This window comes from Empidonax traillii, unplaced genomic scaffold, assembly GCF_003031625.1.
Source record: "Empidonax traillii isolate 1590-97213 ecotype Southwest subspecies unplaced genomic scaffold, ASM303162v1 scaffold238:size1398292, whole genome shotgun sequence".
In the NCBI taxonomy this organism is placed as follows: domain Eukaryota; kingdom Metazoa; phylum Chordata; class Aves; order Passeriformes; family Tyrannidae; genus Empidonax; species Empidonax traillii.
In genome coordinates, this window is record NW_020955431.1 from 860,478 (window position 1) to 883,771 (window position 23,294).

The window sequence follows — 23,294 nt, forward strand, 5'->3', positions numbered from 1 at the left end:
ATAGCTGCAAATTTTTCTAAGCTTACATATCACTGTATCCTGTCCCTTGCCCTTTACCCAAAGCCCAGTGGCAGTATAAATGCCCTGCAAACAAAAGAGAACTGCACATATAAAAACAGATGTACCACAGGATGAGAAGAAATGCATGTTGAAAAAGAGAAGCATCAAGTAAAACAACAGGAAAATTCTTTCTTCCCCACGCCCAGAAACATGTGGGAAATCATGTAAAAAAAAAAATGTTGCCTTATGTATTACTTGTGAAAAACATGTTCTTCCAGAGCTAGTGATTTATTTTTTGTAGAGTGCACCAACTGTTATTGAGCCTCTTCACTACCCACTTGTTTCTCTTTCCCCCCCATTATGAAAGGGATCTACATTTTTTTTAAAAATGTATTCATCTGTAAACTGCATAACTTGATTAAATGACCCAAATAATTAAAAAAAATAGATTTGATATCCAGCAGAGCAATCAAGAGGTCAGGATCCTGCAATCAAGTCCTCCCCTGAATTACTATCTACCTAGTTAACATCTTTTCTGAGTAATGCTTTCCTCATATGCTTAACAAAGTTTTTGATAAGCTAACTACTATAAAATCTTAGAGACTGAAGATAATGGAAATGCATATTTTTTTTACCTACTGATACTGATTAGATGCTTAAGTTAATACACATTTGTAGAACAGAAGTAACACCTACACTTGTAGGCAAATGATGAGGGTCATTTTTGGGGCTGTCTTTTAACATGGGAATAGAACAACATTACCTTTCATTGTTGACAGATAATATGTGGACAGACAAGGAATGACCAAGATCAGCTGTTAGAACTAGGCTTCACTGAAGATAGTTTCTGCTTTAATAAACTTGCACGTTCCCCTACTTTGGATAATAATTTCAGATTATTCAGGGCATTAAGTACCACCCAACATTTCTGTACTCAGTGATGGAATGCGGTTTGACACAACTTAAAAACCAGCTGTCAACTACAAAAGGTTTGCCATTTCAAAACTGTGAAGCTCCCTTCACCTGATGTGCCGTGGCTTTCCAACTTGTTTCATTGGCAAATGGTACTGATAAACACTGTTGAAAAGATCAAAATTGTAGGTCCATAGATACTGAAAGGAGTGCAAAACTCCTCAAGTCATCTGTATAGGCTAAACATGCAACATCCAAGTAGCCAACGCCACCACTTCTGTCAGTGACCACCTCCTTATTTCCCTTGCTATAATACATAAAACTTCTCTCCCTCAGCCTCTCACAAGTTTGTGATGTCAGACACGCAAAAATTCTAGACTCATATCTACTGCATGTGGCTTTGCCCATGAACTGTACAAAATTACTCCAACCTGATGCTCACACTGTGAGTCTCACATATGATGTGTATTTTCAGACCTAAAAATTCCAGGGGGCAATATTCTAATTTGTCCAATCTCTCAAAAACTCTGAAAGTTTTACCGAATTATGGTCAAAAAAAGGAAAAAAGAAATCTGTATTAAAAAGACTGAAGCTACAGAATCAAGTACTAGAAATCTAGGACATACATTAAAAGTTATCCACCCAAGAATGTGGACTGCCTTAAATTATGTAAGTCATTCACTTGTTCTTTGTTACAGAATTTGTTTTGGTTTTTTTTAGGAATTCTTACCTCAATCAATGCCCACAATGAACAGTTCTGAGAAGCTCATCTAATTGTTTTTTCCATTCTTCTGATTAGCATATTCCCCAATGCTTTATTTAAAGATCTTTAATCAAATACAGTACTTGAGATGAATAATTGGTTTGTGGGATTGTCTGAGGTACTTTTCACTACAGGGGGAAAAATAACATCAAAGCACTCCACTAGTTTTGCTTAATTTTTGTAAACCCTCTGTAAAATGAAGACTATCAAACTCTTTCAAGCAATAGAAAGATGAGGTAGAGACCAAAATGAAACATATAAATGGTTTCAAGTACCTTTTTTTTAACCCCTCCCTAGATTATTTAACATTTTATAATAGTTTGCATGTTCAAGACAGTTCACACTGACTTAAGTCACACACACGGGAAACTTTACAAATTAAACATCCATCTCTTTAAGCTTGACACCCACTAATGTGGGAATAAACAATCAGCAGCTGCTTCTTATCAGCTGGGGTTTAGATGGCATACCATAACATCCCGCAGGAAGCCTGTGGCAGTGACAGAAGGCTCTTCTGAGGCTGCATTCAACCCTGCAAATCATGCTCATTCTAGCAGCGGTTTTCTCTTCTTCTTCACTCTCCGTGATTAATATAATTAATTAATGCTCTTTATTTCAAAGTACCACATTAAACAAAGTAAAGTAACTTCAAAATGCTCTGCCCCATTCTCCCTAAACAAATGCTGAAGAAAAAAAGCAGTAGAGGTTATGCACACTGGTTTGGTTAATAAAAGTAATGTCTCAAACACAAAACCAGGTCTGTCTGTCTCTCAGGAGTCTGACAAGCTCAATGTACTTCATCTAATATATGTACTGTCCAGTACAATCTGCCTCTCCTAATGAAATCCTCTGCATTCAAAGGTGAAGCCTCTTAGCTCCAAAGGACATTGGATTTATCAATTCTGTGAGTGTAGTTAAAAAAAAAATCCTGTTGACATTTCCATGATTCCACCCCCTAGTCAAAGGAAGAAATGTTTTACTGATACCCAACTACATTTTCCAATTTTATCATGAGAACATCTGCAAGCTTTCTTTATCCAAATTGTTACAGGACACAAGAGGACAAGGAAGTATTACAACTATACAGCTCAATCCTTCAAGCTCCCCCTCCCCCTCAATCACCCTGCATTCAGGAAGTTCCTGCTGTGCATGCCCCTAATGGAAGAAACACAGACTCATTCCTGTTTTAGTCAAGAATATTTATACAGTGTCTGAAAAAAAACTGGGAAAAACTGTAATGGCTGGAATGGACCCAATAATTGATAATATTGTGGTTATATATATGAAAAACTCTCAAAAATCCAAATTTTGTGTGCTGGAAAACAAATTTTCCCCAACACTACTTGTCTGCTAATCTTGTTACTCACAATAACAAACTTTTTGAAGCACCATGTGACGAAATGCCTTCTAGTGAACCCTTTCCTGGTGTGGTTTTTTTTATTTACATTTCTTTCTGTTCACAGCCTGCAAAGTTGAATAGTTGCAAATGAAGCAAGCATTTTCTCTAGTAACAATCTACACTGTGAGCCTGGGGAGCTTAGAGAGCCAAAGGACTACAACACACTAAATCCTTAAAAACTTTCAAAAGAATCATAAGATTTTTCTTTCACCCTTCAGAAGAATATTCTTTCATGCATCTGAAAAGAACCAAAGTAATATTTCAGAGCTCCTCTGAGAAAAAGGGATGAGTATGCCACTGCTACTCTGAAAAACTCAGTTAAGTAAAATACTTGTGCCAGGCCATATGGATGAGTCTATTTACCTTTTCCATCACTGAACCTGATCTTGTCATGACTTCTTACTGCAGGGTTTCTCAGGAACCATTGATAATCCATGCTGGAGATTTCCTTCCCTCTCCTCTTTCAGCACACGTCAGGTATAGATTTTCCTATCACTGCAGCTGAATCTATAAAACTCTTCACCATGATATATCATTTGCTTAAATGTCTTCCCTATCTTGAGCCACATTTTCACTTAACACTGAGAACTGCCAACTACTTATTCTTGGAATAGACAGCATGCTTGCTGAACCCAAGACAGTGCAAAACCACCAAAGTTTTTCTCCCCATTTCCCAAAACTCACACTGCCGATGACTAGACTTTGTTTCCATAATTTCTTACCTTTGTGGTTAAAAATCCCCTCCATCTCCATACTACTGCGAGAGTGAGCGATGCAGAGGGACCCACAGGGGACCAGGCCTTCCGCAGCTGGGGACCGATCTGTGGTTCGGACCAGACACCAGTCAGGCTTGTCATGGGGCCTCTCCAGGACCTCCACTGTCTGCCCACGGCGGATTGTCAGCTCATTACTATTGCAGGCGGTGAAATCGTGGATTACCACTGTCAGCTCGCACCCACCAGACAACTGTGAGGGGAAAAACAAGGAGAAGCCAGATGAATGCTCGTTATCAAACCCGCCGTCACGCACTGTTACCTATTTAGGACTCCTGGCAGGATTTGTATTTTGGATGAGATAGCAGGCTTCTGGGACTTTCCACATCAAGAAGAGATCATTTCAAAATCAGGCAGTTCTGGCGTTTTAGAACAGATTTGTAACTCTGCTTGTCTCTGCCTATTGTTCAAAGCACACTGGTTGTGACAGTCCTGGGCGGAGGATTTAAGCGGTTTTTCTTGCTAGACTGCTCCTTATCCCAAGAGCTGAAGTAGCAGTCACTTCGGAATATATTTTATGCACCATAATTTCCAACAAAAAGGCTGGACATAACTAAATACAGTCACTCATAAGCTTTGTTATCTTGTAAATTCAAGACAGAAAGAGGGACTTTTTTCAAATGAACCTACTGACTTATTCCCACCCTACTCACAGTTTACACCTCCAGGACACAAAATCATTCAGGACAGACCATACACAATTATAAAAATCAGTGTAAAGTTCTTCACATAAGATTCTCAAATACTTTACTATTTGGTAGAAAATTCACATGGGTTTACAAGTTTCACATTTTTGTTGATTTTCCAAATAAAACTGCACAAGCTTGAATTAAAAGCATGCAAGCTCAGGGTTTTCCTCCCCCTCTTCTAAACATTTCATTAGAATAACTTTGCCTAAGCTTAAGTTTCCTCTCTTTGATTGTTTTGTCTGCTTTGATGTGAAATGAAAATTATTATCAAAAACTTTCCAAAGTTCCCAAGATTGCTCAGTGCCAAAGCACCCATCCAACTTAAGCAAGCAGTCCTGGAATCCCTCCTCCTTCCATACAGCAATGGCATTTCCAGGCTACTTCAGCTATTTATATGTGAATATTTCTATTGCTCAGGCTGCTGCAGTGCAACATTCATACCAGATCTCAGATGGTATTCAACTTCTGTGAATTCAGTAATTTTGAAGCAAGCCAGCAAACTCCTTCAACTCATTACGTGAGGTAATCCTGCAATGCTCTGTGCTGACAAAGGAGGACAAAATACCCTGTGAGAGTTTCAACTGCAGCAAGAATAGAAGCATGTGCTACACCAACATTCTGCACAGTTCCTGCCATGTTGGTTTTGACTGTTACGTTTAGGCTCTTGCAGGGCTGCCAGCTACATCCCAAGAGCTTTAGAAAAAGGAGATAAGAAACTGCATTGTTTCTTATTTATTAGTTTTCATTACAAGCCTGGAACGGAAGCACCGAATAGGAACTTTTCTAGGATATTTGTTAAGAAGCAAGAATTTTAGAGCAAATGATGATCCCAGTAAGAATCAAAGGATAATTCCAACCTTCTCTACCTCAAGTCTGCAATAAATGACAGGACATAACTCCTAGCAGACAGGCTGCAGTAACTCCAGAGCTTTCCCATGGCATCAGCTTGCTAATCTCACCGGCTATCCTTGCTTGTGTGTGCTTACAAAGAGGGAAAAGTTTTCTTATGGGAATGCTGGGGCCAAGAAGGGCAGAAAACCCTCATACATCTACTGTTTAAGGAAGATAAATCAGTTTCTACCCATTTAGATCCTGGCTAAAAATTATTCACATTATTTCTACTCTGTCTCTCCGGACAGACCCAATACCCAAATTATGAGGGGGTTACATTTTCAAAATATGCTACCTCCTCCCTCATTAAAATGTTTCCTGTTCCCTTACACTCCACTATCTTAGTTTTTAGTCCATGCAAAACTAGGCCAAAGTGGAAAAAAATAAAGAGCTTTCCCTGGTTTTCTGGTATCGATTTACGTTACAGCCTTCTTCAGACAAACTCAGAAACAATTGAAACCATCTGTATGCTTGATGGGGACTAACAAAATAGCTGATGAAGTATGATTTCACAAGGTGTCCAGTGCAGACCAAATTTTTCTCAGGAGGTCTATATCTCTACCAGTGCAAGCACCAAGACAGTAACAAGTTGACATTCTCCAGAAACTGCATCTAGTCCTTGTATTTTTTCCTAAAAAACTACAAGAGCATATCTTTGGTGCTCTGTTTGCCTTCCTGGGCCTTCTCTTCCTACAAATAGGAAATATATTTTGTGACTGATGTAATGGCCACATGTTTTGGTAATATAGATGTTCTTTCTTCTCCTTCCCCTAGTAAAACAACAAAAAATATCTCAGATTTTATGTTCTCTGAGTATTTTATATAATATTCAGCTAAAGAAAAAAAGCAAACAAAGGCTGTAATTTCTGCCATTTCAGAAACTATTTAAGTACAAAAAACGCCTAGTTTTTCAGACTGTGTGGGAATCAGATATCCTAGCTGGTTGGTATTCCACTGAAATGCAATATTCAATCACACTTCAGTACAGTGTGTAAGACACTTCTGGCATGCAGTAGTTAGGTGCACACCATGCTCAAACATGGTAGCTGCTTGATGAAACTTAGTGCAGGACTACCCTACTGACACACCAAAAACAATGACTTCTCTACTCAGCACACACAGACATCATTTTGGAGAGCCGACCAAAACAGCATTTACCAATTTTCCTTTCCTTTGGGTTAACAACTGTTCTTTCTCCCTACTGCAGCAGTGGTAAGGAAGCTGCTTTCCTCTTTGTTTCATTGCTCATTTTCTCTCCATAACACACCTTCTGGAAGCAGTTTCATCTTTCACACTGATTAAATGCAGTCGGACAGCAAGGACTGTCTGTGATTAAGCGTGTTGCTCAACAGCTGTTGTTGGACAGCTTTGGCAAGGCTCTCTAGGTTAGCTGGAGGGAAGAGCAAGGGGCACAGCAGAAACGGGAGACTGATGTGCACTGAAGGGAAAAGAGTTACAAACCATCTAAATCCAAATTCAGGCTGAACAAAGCCTTTAAAAACTTTATCCATCCTTCTCAAGAAACCCTTTATGTAAACTGAATTAATCATGCATGATAAAAATAAATGATGCTATGTCTGAAACATGGAAACTGGAGAGACAGACACAAGATGAGAAAACAAAAGCCAGACAGAAACAGAAACACAGATTAAAAAAGGTGCAAGGTTTAATGAAACAGCTTATCATGGGACATAGTGTCTTGCTGTTGCTGAAATTAACCTTAACCACCTATGTTCACCTCTCTGGGGCCTTTTAATCATTGTCGATTGTAGAGAGAAAAAAAAATCCCAAATGACATAAACACACACACACACTCATTCACTGAGTACATTCTTTGCATAGGTTTGTGGAAGTCAGGGACATCACATTAGGAGTTCATCTGCTACCACAATGTGTGAAGATCACTCCTGATCAGATAAAAGAGCCTTTACATCAGGCTATAAACCTCCTCTTAGGACTCCAAATTAAATTTAATATCCCATGGTAATTTTACATTAAGAAGAAGGGAAAGCAAAGAGAAGCTAACAAGATTTTGCAATTATTTCAAGCATTAAAATCTTTAATCCCCTTTTAAAATGGAAACAAGTGCATTGTGGGAGAAAAGAAATGGGACGGAGCAAAAGTTCTGTCTCAAATAAAGAGCATTTTGCTTTGACCAGGTAGATGACCAGACTTGGCTTCTGACTCTGAAAAGAGGTGTATACTCAGAGCCATGCCTGCTTTTTTACTAATATTTTTTCTACTGATGGGAGCCTTTTCTCTTCCACAGACTCAGCTGGCAGAATGAAATACTTGGTTGTCTCCTGCTGGTTCAGTCCCTTTTCTCTTTTCCAAAGAACTATGCACAAGTTTAAAGAAGCACGAGAATGAAATACAACTTCACATCGACAGTAGTACAAAGTGTTACCAGCTGGGCACAGAAGACAATTTGTTAAAAATAAAATATTGCTCTACTGACCACCCACAGCAGCTGGCATGATTCCTACTATTTAGGATAACAAGTTACAACAGTTCTTCTAAAGGCCTCTCATCTTCTCAGCTACCAAAATACTAGTTTGGTTTATTTCACATATCTACAAAATCACTGAATACAAGCATGAAAAAACCCTATCAGACCTACATTGTTTCCTTCAGCCTCCCCATTTAATTCCCTATGCACTGGATCAAGTTCAAAAGACCATGTTAAAAATCAGATGAAGTTCTGAGCATAGAAACTGTTAAAAGACCAAATGAATGGGCCAAGAATCTCTTTTATTCATTAGCCACCTAAAATGCTGGCTACTCAGCTAAAGAACATGCATTGAAGAAATACTATGAAAGGTGCAAAGCAAAAAATTTACTGACTAGGGTACAGTAAGAGCACTCACGCAGAAAACTGAGATGCTTTGATGGAGTAGAAATCTCTCTCAAAAATTTTGTGTTTTATTCAGGATTCCATTATACCTTCTAATATACCAAGATGGGTCAGTGCTACGGATGTATTTAACATGTTTTGCAATATGAAGATACATCGCATGATAATAAAAACAGGCTGGAAAGGGACCTTATATTACGTAATTCACTTTCTTCCTTTAGAACACGATCAACTACAGCTGTGTGAATCATTAACATTTATCCAAACTGTCCTCAAAGCACTCCAGTTATGGAGATTCCCAAGGCTTCATAATTACTTTGCTCTAGGATTTCATATTTGCATACACATAAAAAATATTTTTGTAATCTTTTTAAAAATAAGTCCTTTGTTTCCATCCCATCCACTGAAAATACAGGTAAAAGACTGTTCTGTAACTCTGTGTGGTTGCTTTTACACACTTAAAGACCTAAAGTTTTTCCTGCCTTTTTTTCTTCAGACTTATTAGTCTTAACTCTTAATCTTGCCTTGTAAGTTATGTTTGGTAGATGCCTAATTAATCTTCTTCTTCTTTCCCCTAGAACACTTCCAATGGATCACTGATTTCCTAAAATTCTGAACTCAAAACTGGATGCAGTCTTTAACAGTAGCCTTACAAGTGCTGAGTAAAGAATGAGGACTCTGTGTCCTGCAGCTCAGCATCCTATTTCTACAAGTCAATATATTGCTGCTTCCCTCACTTACATCACACAGTTAAAAACAATAAACAGCTTGTGAACCTCTATAGCTTCTCAATCATCCTCTCAAAAAGCAATTTAGACTCTTACTATTTCCATTACTATTTAAATATTTCCACCTATTCACATTAGCTCAAACATGTTCCTATTAAATTGTACGGTATTTTGCCAATTAATTTCTCCCATTACTTTGCCAAGATGATTCTGAATTCTAATTCTACCTTCCAATACAGTTTTCAAATGACATGAAGCTGGGAACGATGTCAGCTTTAAAAACATATGGTCTATTGCATCATCCCACTCATTACTAAAAAGCAGTACTGCAACAGTGGAGCCAACAATCAGAAGTTACAATTCTAGCCTAAAAAGCAAGGGTGGAGAAGAAAAAAAGCTAATTATGAAGTTATTCTCTGTAGTTATGGCAATTCTAATTACGTCAGAAAACAGGGTGCAAGGAAAGAAACTCATCTGGACAATGTTCAGCCACTTATTACCAAGGCTAAGGATTTTTAGTTCTTTCAAAGTTTATCTCTGAGGAGGTGAGAAACAGTATTGACTGTTGGATAAAGGATTTCACTCCTGATATTCTCCCTATATAATAGCTTAGCACTTCTAACCAAATATTTATTTTAAAATAATTAACTATCTGAACATACAACTGGAGGAAATAAAAGAATGGTTTTACTTCGCTGTTGATTACTGTGACCTATTTGATATTTGTTGTCTTTTCTTAATCTCAAGTGTGAATACACATACACAGAAAAATGTTCAGCAAAAGCATAACAAGTAACACAGAGTTAAACATTTTTACCACTTGATTAATACTATTTTCAATTACTTGATATTCTTAATGTTACTTGATTTGGATTCCCATCTCAGTTTGGGACATACTCCAAATGCGACTGAGGTGTTCCACTGCTTCCTCTAGCTAATGACACCAACAGCACCTAACATCCATAAAACTGTTTTACTACATCTCTGTAAGACATTTATACGTACTTCAAGCCTTCTAGGCTGAGAAAACAGTGGCTTTCAAACCCCAAATGGACTGCAGGAATTTTCAACATACAAAGTGAGAGATTATTTCAGGCTCAGCAACAGTGTTAAAATACCCTACATATTTCACTGGCCTTCTGCCTGTTGTTCTTCATTACTAATTTTTATTTTGTACTTTTAAACAGATTAAAAATTTTCTCCTTTTAATGTATTTAGCAAACAGAAACATATAAGAGAAACACTAAACAAAGCTACCCTGCTAACATTTTTATAAGTGCACAACCAATAAATTCCTTCTTCAGATATACAGTACATGGCATCTTCCACTTGACGTTCCTGTCAGAGAAAAGTCTAACAAAAACCTTATACACCAATGTGAGAACTCCAAAATATTTTAAAAATGACACTACAGTCACATTTAAAATTTAATTTTTCAGGAAAATATTGAAAACCATTCTCCATCTCTCCTTCCTTCCATTTGTCCTTCTTTTAACTTATCACTCCCGTTGAACAGGTTCTTGGTAAAACTCCTCATGTCAGACTGGAAAACAATCCTGAGGGCATTTTACATGGCCAACTTTCTTAGCAATTCTCACATGATATGAAATATTACCATGAAGGGCAACAGGAGACAACAACCCATGCTATTCCCCCAGTAAACAGTACATCACAAACAACTGAAGAAGGGTGATGGCTCTGCACGTCAGGGATGGTTTGCACCACCTCCATTTAAATTGAAGCACAATCCAGCCAGGCTGCACGCCCACAGTTTGACATCTCAGCCAACAATCAGGGAAATCAGAGAGAGCACGTCTTGCTTCTGAGTGTGACAGATTAGTTAAACTCTTAAGAACGCAAAAAAAAACAACAAACCAACAACAAAAAACTAAACTTTGTATGCTAGCATACAAAGCATAATTTTTGTAAATCACTAAAAAGATAAGTAAGAATGCAAAGAATAAAATAGAACATAAGTTATCAAAAGACTTTTTTTCAATGGGAACGGTCAAGATATGACTCTGAAAACCTATTCCTGTAAAATACTTCTTATTTATCTGCATAGTTCAAATGGCTTATCAGAACAATTTTACCCAAGAAGGCAACAGGCCAGAAATCCCTAACCAAATTCACAGGTAGTTTGCTAGGCTGCTTCAATGTTTTAATTGATTCTTCTGCTTGATAAACCTCTGTTGTCCGTTTCTACCTCCCTCCAGGGTCCTAGCACTTCTCACTTGCCATAAATCTTATTTTAATGACAAGTAACATACACGTTTCAGAAGAATTTTTATTCTTTTGATGCGTATCTTTCTTCCACCCAGGGAAACTCTGGCTATGTATTCTCATGATATAACCCATGAGAATACATAACCCAGCCAGAATCTTCAGGCAGAGATGGAGGAAAGGAAAAACTAGCACTAGTATCATACAACAAGGTTGCAGGTTACTCTTGGGTGATTTCTATCAGCTTTCATGCAGAAAGTGAACACTTAATCTCTAAGCCATGAACACTGAGGAGTATTTTTTCCTTCACAACAGAAACTGTGGCATTCACCAGCCTCAAGCTAACACAAAAAGCAGATGGCATGCTTTCAGAAAGGCTGAGACTAACACTAGGAAAAATTCTGTGCATCAGTATCAAATTTTATGGAAAATAAAACTTGCTTTTTAAACTGGGTCAAATCTTTGAACAGACTGCAGAACTGAGGGGACCAAAATGGTTTCACTTTGGAACAAACATATTTCTTCATGACCTATCAGATTTAAACTATTACCCCTGCTGCCCCATGGTATCTTCTCTATTGCAGACAGCTATTTTTACGAGATTGAATATTTCCATGCCTCCTCTCTGCAGGTACTAAAAACTAATCTTGGGTGCTAACTCACACTAAGGTATTCATCATTTGCTCTCAGAACAGAGCAACGTCTGGGGAACTTACCTTATCGCTGTCTAGTGTGTTCTGTGAGGTTCGTGAGGCAATTGAAATAGTATCAGGCTGGCTGCTACCATCTCCCTGACTGTCCAGGTCCTCGCCGTCTCTGCAAATAATTCAGTTTTCATTACAACAGTGGTACTGTGTTTGTAACATGTTAGTTCCCTACTTGTAATTCTGAAGAAGTAAGTCACTCATGACAAAGCGGCAATGGACACCAAAAGAAACAACTGATGCCAAGAACCAAATATTCAGTATTTAATACTTTGTTCAGGGCTGTAATAAAACAGATTCATTTGCTCAAGGTCTACATCATATAGAATTAAGGCAACAACCAATCAGCCATAACTATGGCAAGAAACTTGCACAGACATTTAGCCAAAGCTAGCAAGCAGGACAGTCAGTCACATATTTCAAGCTTCATGAAAGGAAAACCAAGGACCTGGATAAGGCACACAGAATTGCAAAAATCCCAAATGTACACCTATCCTGAATTGCAGTTCTAAATCCCTTCTGTAACGGCTGAATGTACACAAGGCAGAGACTGTTCAGAGCAGAAATCTCAGTAAATTCAGCACTACAGGAAACTGTAAATTAATGATAAGATAAAGCTGGACAAAATGACTCTTGCTTTTGTCCAGTTCACTGAAAGTCACTAGAAATTCAACACTACAGAGGAAAGAGTGCTGTTGTGTACACAGAGATCTCTGATTATTTGAAATACTACTTACCTTCTTCCTTTCTGTTTTGTTGTTGGTGCGGTTTTGGGGATGTGGATCGGCTCTTTCAGTGCTCCTTTCAGATGAATGGTCCTTTCTTGTATCACTTCGCGGATGTGTTTGATCCAGTCCTGTTTATTCTCTATACTGGATGCCTTTGATATGCAAAAGAAACAAAAACCCCACAATGAACTATTATAGCAGAGAAGATCCACACATATAGTCAGCTAATAAACAGAAAGAGGAAGGCATTAAGAATAACTTTGTGAATAATTTTTGAAAACCTAAACAGAGAAAAGGAAATTCCAGCTAGTCATCTTAACTTTGAATCATCAACACTGCTTTACACTTCTGAACACTACTAATATTGTTCTTTTAAAAAACATTTTAACCTAAATTCAGAGTCCACTTTTATAACTTGAAGACTGAAGCCCTGTACACATCTCATGTGAGACATGGTGGATTAATTTACTCCAAACAGTAAATTACAGTAATAACACCTTGAACACTCATATTTTAAGCTCATACTACATTTTAGGTCAATTCTAACTTGAGATATTAATCTAATCTTACTGAAAGAAACATTAACTTTTACTGCAACACATGTACTTCCATAACACATTTCATGTACTCCTGCTCTCACTTTTTGATACATATCTCGAGGTAAAAGGCTAATTTAGGGATTGTATTTCAATAACTGCTTGCAACATCTCTATTTTTTTAGATACTCCAGAAATTACTTGATATGCACCTGGCCAACTTGTAATCTCATCATTTAATCCAATTTAACCCTCCACCTGAAATGCTATTACATGTAAACATTATTGCAGATCTAAAGAAGTTATTATATATAAATTTCTTACTTCTCTTAATTGCTGTCTCCTGAAGTAATTGGCTTCAAATACACTATAAGTATTTAATATACCATAAATATTTAATAACCAGGGATCCTAAACAGATGGAGAAAGTTGCACAAATGGACGAACAGGTAGGAAAAAGAATTTCAGTTTCTTTTACAAAAAGAACATTTAGGAAAAGAAGCCAAACATAATTTTTTAAAAATATTTTGGTTTGTTTTTCATAGAATTTTTTTCAATAATAATGAGCTAAGGAAGTGCTTGTTTCCAGCCTTTAAAAATAAACAAAAACATCAAGAAAATTGTTAATTTGTTTATTCAATTGTTTAATTGTTTATAATACAAGTTATCTAAATATTCTATGCTCTAAGTAAAGCACCAAACAGGAACATCTTGATCTTACACAGAGAGGACCTAAATAAAACCCCTTACTCTGCTCTGCTCTGGGAGGATCATTTCAGGCTCCAAAGCACCGTCTGAAAATTGTGGAGCAATAAGACTGAAAAAAATTCTAATATTTATTAGCATTACATTTAATTTCTTTGCATTCACTGACTGCTGCTCACTAATGTGAGCTTTTCCTGAGGGCACATTTTTAAGTGGCATTATTGAGTATTCACTAAAAATATTCGTGAAGTCAAGAACAACTTTAATAATAGGTGTATTAACCTATAAAAGAGACGATGAACTTTATTTCAGCTCAACACAGGTAACAAAAGAAAAATTTCAAAGCAGACACATTCCTCAAAATATGTCAAATTGCCCATGAACTGCTTATAGTATATCAAAAAAGTCCTCCAGTTGAAAAGTAGTCCCAGACTACATACCATAATCACAGGAAAAATTGATTCAGCCATTCTCCTAGCTAGATAAAGAGCACTACCGACACCTGTAACTTGTCCAGATGCAAAATTTATAGGCATTGCATGCACTTTCATCCAAAGTCAAGTAGCTTCAGAAAAACTTCTAGCCCACAGAAGGACATAAAAATCTTTTTCAGTGTTTGTTTTCTGCATAAAAATAAGGGTCCTGAGAAACAGCATCACCAGCGAGCAGCAATGATTTGAGTGTGAAATGTAACACTGACGCCATCATTTCTATGTGGCATCAATTACCCTGTCAGCTAATTGCTGAAGTCTTCAAGCTACAGAGGTCCACGGCATCAAACATCTCCCTCCTACAATTTGTGAAATCAAGTTTAATCCATTAGCAGACTACACAGATTCCCGTCTGTCATCAGTCCACATGAGTTAGATATATATACACCACCACAAAGAAATTTATCTGTCAGCAGCTGTCCCTCTCAAAACAGGAAAATCACCACTTGTTGCCTTCCCAAGTATCAACAAGAACTACAAGACTTCGGATAGAGTGTACAAGCATATATGCTAAAATTACCTTAAGAACAATTTTGTTGTCTGAAGTTGGTGTCCTTCCAACCCACAGAGCAAACTTGCAGGGATCTCCTTCTACATGTTCTGTGACACCCAGTTCAGAAGTCTGGAATTAAGAAAAATTTGTCAGGACAAAGAAATTTGTTTTCTCAGAAGCCATAAAGGCATGCTAATATTCTAAAAAATTGATCTCTGCTATTTAACGAGACTTTCAGAAGCTTAAAGCTAACTCATACGCTAGAGAGAATCTTTTCTTCTGGTACGAATAAAAAAAGGAAAAGAAAAAAAGGAAGAACTGCAAAGTTTTTTCTATAAAGTAACAATAAACAATTGCATTTATGATCTGAAGACCAAATTGCTTATTTTAGTTTTTGGACTTGACAGTAAAAGCCTTATAACTCTAAAAAAGGTGCTTTGTAAAAAATAAATTTTGGCTTCTCTCCCTGTTGACTTCCACTGGGGAATACTCACTATTTACTGATTTTTATGTTTTCTCTCAGGTAAGATTTGCTTAAGAATTCTCTTGATATCTTCTAAAACTCTGATCTCTCTTTCCTGTCAAATGAGCCTTTTCTACAGTGTTTCCTTCCCTCTGAAACAGATGAAATAATTCAGAAATGCAGTTTCCCTGGAGAATTTTGTGAGACAACTATATTAACAATCAGTCTTTGGGAATGTTCTAATATCAGACCTTAACAGCTAATTATCATCCAAAATGTTAAACAATTCATACAGGCTCTGCTTCAAAAAAATTACAATAAGAAATAAAGCTCAAACTACAGGAACTCTCACTCCCAAACAGCTGCTAAGCATTCTTACATGGTTAGAAGCTGTATTTTTCCCCTCATACACATTAGCATGTACCCACTTCATGACAAGAGATGTTGGATACGCAGTACCTGAGTAAAGGTAATTTTTTTCCTGCAAAACTTGGATGCCAACTTGGTTTTCTTCTGTTTTGGTGGGTGGGGTTTTTGTTGTTGTTGTTTTGCTTTTGTGGTTTTTTTTTTGTGGGTTTTTTTTTTGTTTTGTTTTGTTTTGGTTTGGTTTGGTTTTTTTAATTATTTCTTCTAAAAAAACCCCCAAACCCCACATCCATCCTTTCAGCTTTGTCATCTCTTTTTGGTAGAATGAACTCTTCTTCACTGAAATGTTTAAAGGTCTGTTATGTGTTTTAAACTTGACTCACCAACAACTCTTTTGTGCGTTAAAGGACTTTTAAAATACATAATGCAACATTACATTATGCAATTCCAAAAAAATACACCCTACTGTGCTGCTCAGTACAAAATCTGAATAGGCAAGACAGTACAAATTTTTAATATTGTCTGATTTTCAAAGCCTAGCAAATTTAGAATCTTGCTACTCTTGTAGACGTTAATTTTACAAGGGACCACTGAGGGACAATGCAGTAGAGGTCTGTACAGCAAGGAGCAGCAAAGCAGACATGGGTTGTTCACTGTCCCTCTCAGTACTGGTACAGCATCAAGTGAAACAAGTGGGAGGGACTCGGGTGCAAAATCTGACACAAGGAGGCTTGCCTGTGCCCAATTTGTAGTTGAGCAACACAGCTCTCTGCAAAGGACACTGTAAATGCTAAAAGTCTGCATGCAGTCCAAGGACAAGCTCACAGAAGAGAAATCATTGTGGGTTAATGAATGCATCGAAACCACACTGAAGTGAGGAAGCTCCCAAACAGCCAGTTACTGGTGACTGGGAAAGTTTTCTGTCAAAGGAACACCTGTTTGCCTTGTTCCCATAGTTTTCCTTAGGCATTTGCTTTTGGACACTACATCTCTTGCCAAAGGAGTTCAGTAACACATTCTTCCTCTTATACTGATCATGCCACTGAGTATCACGTCTTGGGGAAACCCTGCTGGTCCTCATGCCCCAAGCAAAGAGAAGAACCTCACTTTTGTAAAACCATATTCCACAGGCAGGACATAGGATAGATGCAAAAAAGATCTTTAGCTCAAATCAACATGCATGCTATCAACACCTGTATGAATGCCTTTTTTAAAGAACAAACTACAAGAACTGCTGTAATAGTAAGCTGCACTACAGCATATTTTGCCAAAATAGAACATGAAAACAAAAAGAAGCCTTGTATTTTAAAAACGATCCACAATGAGAGTCTTCAAGATTTCCATCAGCTTCCCTAGGACCAAAGGCTATTACTAAATTCCTGCCAGGAACTGACATGGCAAGCTTACAGGACCAATTTTTCAGCTGTCTCTTCTCCCACCTAGTTCCTTGGCATCTGTTGTTACCCTACAGTGCAGTAGGATTTTTTTTTTTTTTTATTTCAGGTTCTTAAGAGCACCAAAGAAAGGTACGATCAACAAAACAGCTGCAGCTGTGTTACCCGCTAGCTATCTTGCATCAGGAAGAAAAGCAAGCGCTCAAAATCAAGTGACAGAATATGCAAAGTAAGATATGGAAAAAGAGAAGGTTTTCCTGACCAACCTGCTTTACCAGTTCACATAAAGAAGTGGGAAGTGGGAATGAATGAAGGAAAAGGAGCAGAAGCACAGAGAAAAGACTCAGTATTTACACCATGTAGACTTAGTCATAAATCCCGATAGGATCATTAGGAGAACAATGTTTTCTAGAGTGTGATTCTAAGAAGGAAAGTAACTGCAAGTACTTGTTCTGAAATGTTTGGTATAAAAGCTAATCTTGCCTCTGACAGATGCAGAGCAAGCCAGGGAGATTGTCTTGCCACTTGGCTACCTAAATTTATGGAGTGTGAATACTGCTCTCACCCAAGTCATCCAACGAGAGAGGAAGGATATGAATTCCAGGGACACATTTTGTAAAGCATACATGTTACAGATAAAGAAAGCAAGAGTGGAGGTTTGGGGGTTTTTTTAATTATTTTTTTTAGATGGGAAGAAAAACATTTCCACCTTTACATCCTTTCAGTAGACCATAAGTACTGTGATTTCATTTAAAGAATGTTATTGTAAGACTACTGGTCTCACTAGTCATTCTGGAATGAACTTTTCCAAAACAAAGTTCTCGCCTTTCCCAATCATCACGTGTAGAATATCCACTAAAATGAATCCTTAAGATCAATACTACTACAACAGCAATAGTAAACAAGAAAGATGAAGGCAGCTTGTCAACTCCTTCCATCCTTCTGCTTTATACAAATAAGCCTTAAAGAACTAGCAATCTACATACACAATTAAGAGAAAATCAGTTCAGCCCAATATCTGTTTTCCTTTGATCTGACACACCAAGCTGCTCTGACCCTACTCTTTCTCCTCAAAAGCAAGACAAAGTAGCAGAGTTACAAGATTCAGTCTCTATACATTCCAAGGCTGTTCTTCCAGTGCACTATAATAGTTGTTCAAGTTCTTCAGGCATATTTAAATCATCTGAGCTTAGTCAGAGCCTTGTCTAGACAGTTTTGTAAATATGATCACTTGTTCTCCCATACTTACAAACAGTTTGCTCTTGTAAATGTACTTGCTCCTTCCACTCGAGTCCTTTACTTCTTTACTGAAAACCAAGGACATCTCAAAAAGGAAAAGGTGCCTCTCTCTTCCCTTTCGAATGAGAGTTTTTGGGTCCCATACTTGGAAGGATTCTTGAAGGATGAGCTCTCCCTGAGATTCTATATTTTCATCAAAACCTAGAAACAGAGGGAGAGTAATGGTTCACCATCAAAAGCCGGTAATACAAGGAAATTAAAAAGCACAGCTTCTGTTTATTAAGAGATATCATTTTTCCCCCCGATACAACATGCAGAAGATGGGATTCCAAGGAAGCAATACTAAAAACAAGACTGATTTCAACACTGCAGTACACTAGATGTAACTCTGTAGCTCAAGCCTATTTCTAAATTTAGAGATCCAACTGTTAAGAAGTTAATCAACTCTTCTGGCAGTATTTTACCAACAAATGACAGCTTCTGGTGATTAAAGTGATTTCTTTTATAAGCTTTCTGATACTGTAGAAAGTGAGCAACTTGCAAGGACACACAGAGCACAGGTTCTTGCAGTGGCAAGCTCCCAAATGTCACTTTTTCTGGAGGTATACCTTCCCTACCATGTACATGCCAAGCACGCAAACATGTTCAAGTCAGTGATGGGTAGCTTGGAGCCGTTGGCAAGCGATCAGCCTGCCATTGGTCACTCCAGAATTGATCCACAATAAAGAAATTAGCATCTGGATCACTTATCTTGAGACATAATGAAAAAAGATGATGAGTGAGAATACCAACAGTTTTACTTCCACTGTAATGGTACCACGTTCCCCCAGTTTAATACACAGCTTTAGAGTTGCAGGATAACAAAGCTGGTCTATCATACTCTTCCAAGTGGTACTAAACTGTATTTTAAATAAATATAGCTTGTCAGTTCTCACTCGTCTCAACAGCGCAAGACTCTGGAGAGAATCAGAGGCAAGTTCCATCAGGACATTCATTGAAAATCCTCCAGAGACATAAAGAGGAAATGTGCTCACTCACTATATTTGTCTAATGCGGGATGACTCAACAATACATGCATGATTTGTTATAAAACCAACTTCTGTAAAAGATTAGGATATTCTCCAGAGTCACATTCCCAGTGTTAAAAGATTATTATCAAAGCTGGTCAGCATTTATACTAACACCATCTCCTCAACAAAGCATTTGGAACCCATCCTGTAAACTGACCAACACCCCTACTGTTTAAAATCAAGGAACAGAGGTGATTTCGAGATACACATGATCAAGGATCACATGTCAAACCGAGATGAGTTGTATTTTAACCAGCTGCATTTTACTACTAGAAGACAGAGAGGAGGAAAAGGAATATCGACTAGAAGCAGCTATAAGCTTTATTCAGCAACTGCAGGGTAAGGTGTCTTTGCTTTAATCTCAAAAAAAATAAATGCCAAAGAAAATCACTTTTATTACTAACTGTATGATGGCACCATGATACATGATAATATGCCTATTACAAAACACATTTTGGCAGAAAGTTGTTCTAAGCACATAGAAGCAATTACATCCAACCTCCACTGTCTGCCATGAATGTGATTATGCTGGCCAAGGCGTGGGCTAACTTGGCTTATGCTGACATTTTACTGCCAGAAGATACATTGCATTTCAACCAGAAGTCTGTTATGGAACAGGCAGCAAATGTGAAAAAGACAAAACTTCTTGGAGACAATTATTTGATACATAAATCACCTCTCTTACAAAGAAGCCAAGGATACTGGTTGAAAAATGTAGCAAAAGGTAGCATACCTGACCAGCCACTTACTGCATTTTGGGTAAGTAGTAGAATACTTTGTTAGCTTACTATTTTTCAAATCTGCACAGCTATAGATCAGGATGAAAGAACACTTAAAAATTTAACAAAGCTGTCTGTAACAATTAATTTTCCTAAATAAGTTTGCATTTTATATACCTCCAAAAAAATATGTATGAAAAATACAAACTCAGAGATAAGAGTATGTTCATGTTCTTAAACAAAGTTAACCTGCAGCATACAAGGAAATTGGAAAGGCAGCTTGACTCCTACCTTCCAGCATGCTAAGGTGCATGGCATCATTGGCTCGCTTTGGCACACTAAGCATCACCTCCAGGCCATCCTTAATCTCACCTTTACCTTCTTCACAGCACGTGAGCAGCTCCTGCAAAGGACAAGCAGACAAGAGGGCTCTATCATGTACTTCTCCACTAACACAACAGATAATCAAACAGTACTTCTAACAAGCCATGAATCATTTCTGATATGTGAAATCTTTTTGAACTTCTTACTCTGCCAATGACACGACAGTATACTTCGTTTCTATCGAGATCAGTTCTTCAAGTAGCAGCCCAAGCTTTCAGTTAGCCACTTCTAATTTAAACAGGATTATCTACTTAGTAAGAAATCTTCAGAAGTTACATTAGGGAAAATTTTTTATTCTGATAAGCACAGACACAGTTATCAGATGCTGTGCTACATTAAGGCCCAGAACAACGCAGCTTGTTCTGTCATGAAGATGGTGGAAAGCAGGACAGCACAAAAGGACCCCTCCTGCCTCCCATGTCAGTCACTGCCCCACTGCATCAAAGACCTGGCTCTGTACTACTGCTGATAAAAGGATTTACATTGTTTTATTCTAACTATTCCATGAATGACTCTGTTCTGTATTCACACAGTTAAAAGCAACCTACGGACAAATCTTTTTAATACAAACAAGCATTAACTAATGGACAGAAGCTAGAGAATGGAACATGCTGAAGTGCTGTAGTGGAATTTAGGGCATACAGTTCTCTTCCCGTTCAACATCCCACAGATAACATAACAGTGCCTCAGCTGATATTCAAATTTCCTCACAACTTTTAAGCACTTGAACACTATCAAGATAAAATGTAGCTTATGTAACCAAAAGGGCATATTATGTTCCTTCTATTATTCAAAAGGCCCAGTTAATTCATCCCCTTAGGTTAAATGCCTTTTTTCCTTTTTAAAGGGAAAGCCATATGATTCCTACTATTGTCATCATTTTATTATTTGTATTTAACTGCCAATACCACCATCACAGCAAAACACTACATGATCACACTTTATTTTTGCATGACAACTCTACAGAATAGTGAGAGTAATTAAATATCCCTCAGAGGCACAGAAGAGGAGCAGCTCCAATACCATTGGGAAAAATAAGCAGAACTTCCAGAAAGGTAAAATGTTTAAGCTATCATTCAAGTTTTGGGTTCTCAAAAGGAAGGAAGGAAAGGAAGGAAAGGAAGGAAAGGAAGGAAAGGAAGGAAAGGAAGGAAAGGAAGGAAAGGAAGGAAAAGAAGGAAAGGAAGGAAAAGAAGGAAAGGAAGGAAAGGAAGGAAAGGAAGGAAAGGAAGAAAGAGAAAGAAAAAGAAAGAAAGAAAACAAGAAAGAAAGAAAACAAGAAAACCCAGAAACCACCAAATAAACCCATTTTACCACGCAGCAAAGCCATCTGACTCTGCAAACACCGGTGATCTATTCCATCACTTCAATAATGTAGCAGGTTAAGGTATATTTATATTTTTAAAAAAATGACTGTTGGAATTAATACCTGAAAAAAAAATCTGAAACAGCACAACCTTGAGTATTTCTGTAAGTTATAACTTGATTGAGTTGCAACTTTTTGCAAGAGGAGAACAGACAATGTGCTTCAGACAAAAATGACAGACTTCTTTCCACCTTTCCAACCTGAGTGAAAGTTCTAACTATAGGTTTCAAAAATTTTTGTTTATTTTAGCAGCTACTATTTACTTGACATTTCCAGTCAACATTACAAATAACAACTGTTTGTCCAACAGCTCTACAGTTACTCAGTGTGTGTATACAAATATTTTTATATACACATATATTTATATCTTATAGATATTTTATCTTATGGTTTTATACGTGAATATATTAAATTATATCTATTTTACAGTACTTACTACCATCAGTGTAGCTAATGCCTTGCCAAAATTTGTTGTAGAATCCACTACAAAAATGCATCTATACAGCCATAAATTAGTTTTTTACCCTGGAAATGCAAATTATATTTTCTTTAGTAGAAAGGTATATGTTTGATTTACAGAAATCTGGACAAAAATGTTGCTTGTTTATGCCTTCTTTCATTTTCAGTGGTCTGCTAAGAAATATTGCAGCAGTATTTGAAGCTGCCGAGGATGCTGTAATCTCAGAGCACACAGTAGTACAGCCCTCCTGCTTCAGCAAGAGCTTTGCCTTCTTAAGAACAGCAGAATCACATGAAGAATTTTGAATTAACACTGACCTTTAAAAGAAGCTGGTATTTTGTTATCCTTTGGACAGGTTTGATAAGGTAAGAGGAGATAGAGTTGGCCAGTCCATGTCGTTGCTGTATCTCCTACATAAAAAAAAGCAAACATTTGAGGATTGTGAGCACCAACACTCAAATACAGACTGCTTTGAGGGCTAAGCAATAATATACATTAAGTTCAAATTCTGTTTTAACAAGGAAAAAAAAAACAAAAACAAAAACAAAAAAATCAGGACAACCAGATATTCCAGACACAGTGAATAGTTACACTGTGCATTTGTCTGCTCACTTCATTTAAACAGAACATTATCACCTCCAAGGGCATCTGTAACACATTTCTACAAACCTAAATACAAAGAGCAACAATTAGGGATATAAAATATGTGGCAATACCTTTTTTAAAAACATTAAAATCTGCACTACTTTTGTTACTCCCAAGAGAGAAAAATCACAAATTTCAGTGTTCCAGGGAAGAGCCAGGACTATCAAAGGAAGGCTGAGGTGGAGGTTTCTCAGCATCCGCTGGTAGTTTAACTCCCAACAGCCACGGATGGCCTCGTCCCCCACAAGGGGGAGCACGGAGAAACAGCTTCTGACTAAAGAAAAAAGACTAGCAAGCAC

General features: G+C 37.5%; 1 protein-coding gene across 1 annotated transcript in view; it reads right to left on the bottom strand.

Moving 5' to 3' along the window:
* The window catches only part of TRIO (trio Rho guanine nucleotide exchange factor), a 250,107-nt gene that overhangs the window by 62,578 nt on the left and 164,235 nt on the right, over positions 1-23,294 (bottom strand). Inside the window, 7 exon segments of the mRNA XM_027888455.1 lie at positions 3,797-4,040; positions 11,949-12,048; positions 12,674-12,816; positions 14,917-15,018; positions 18,362-18,552; positions 20,432-20,543; positions 22,668-22,760. Coding sequence (XP_027744256.1) covers positions 3,797-4,040; positions 11,949-12,048; positions 12,674-12,816; positions 14,917-15,018; positions 18,362-18,552; positions 20,432-20,543; positions 22,668-22,760 — 985 coding nt within the window.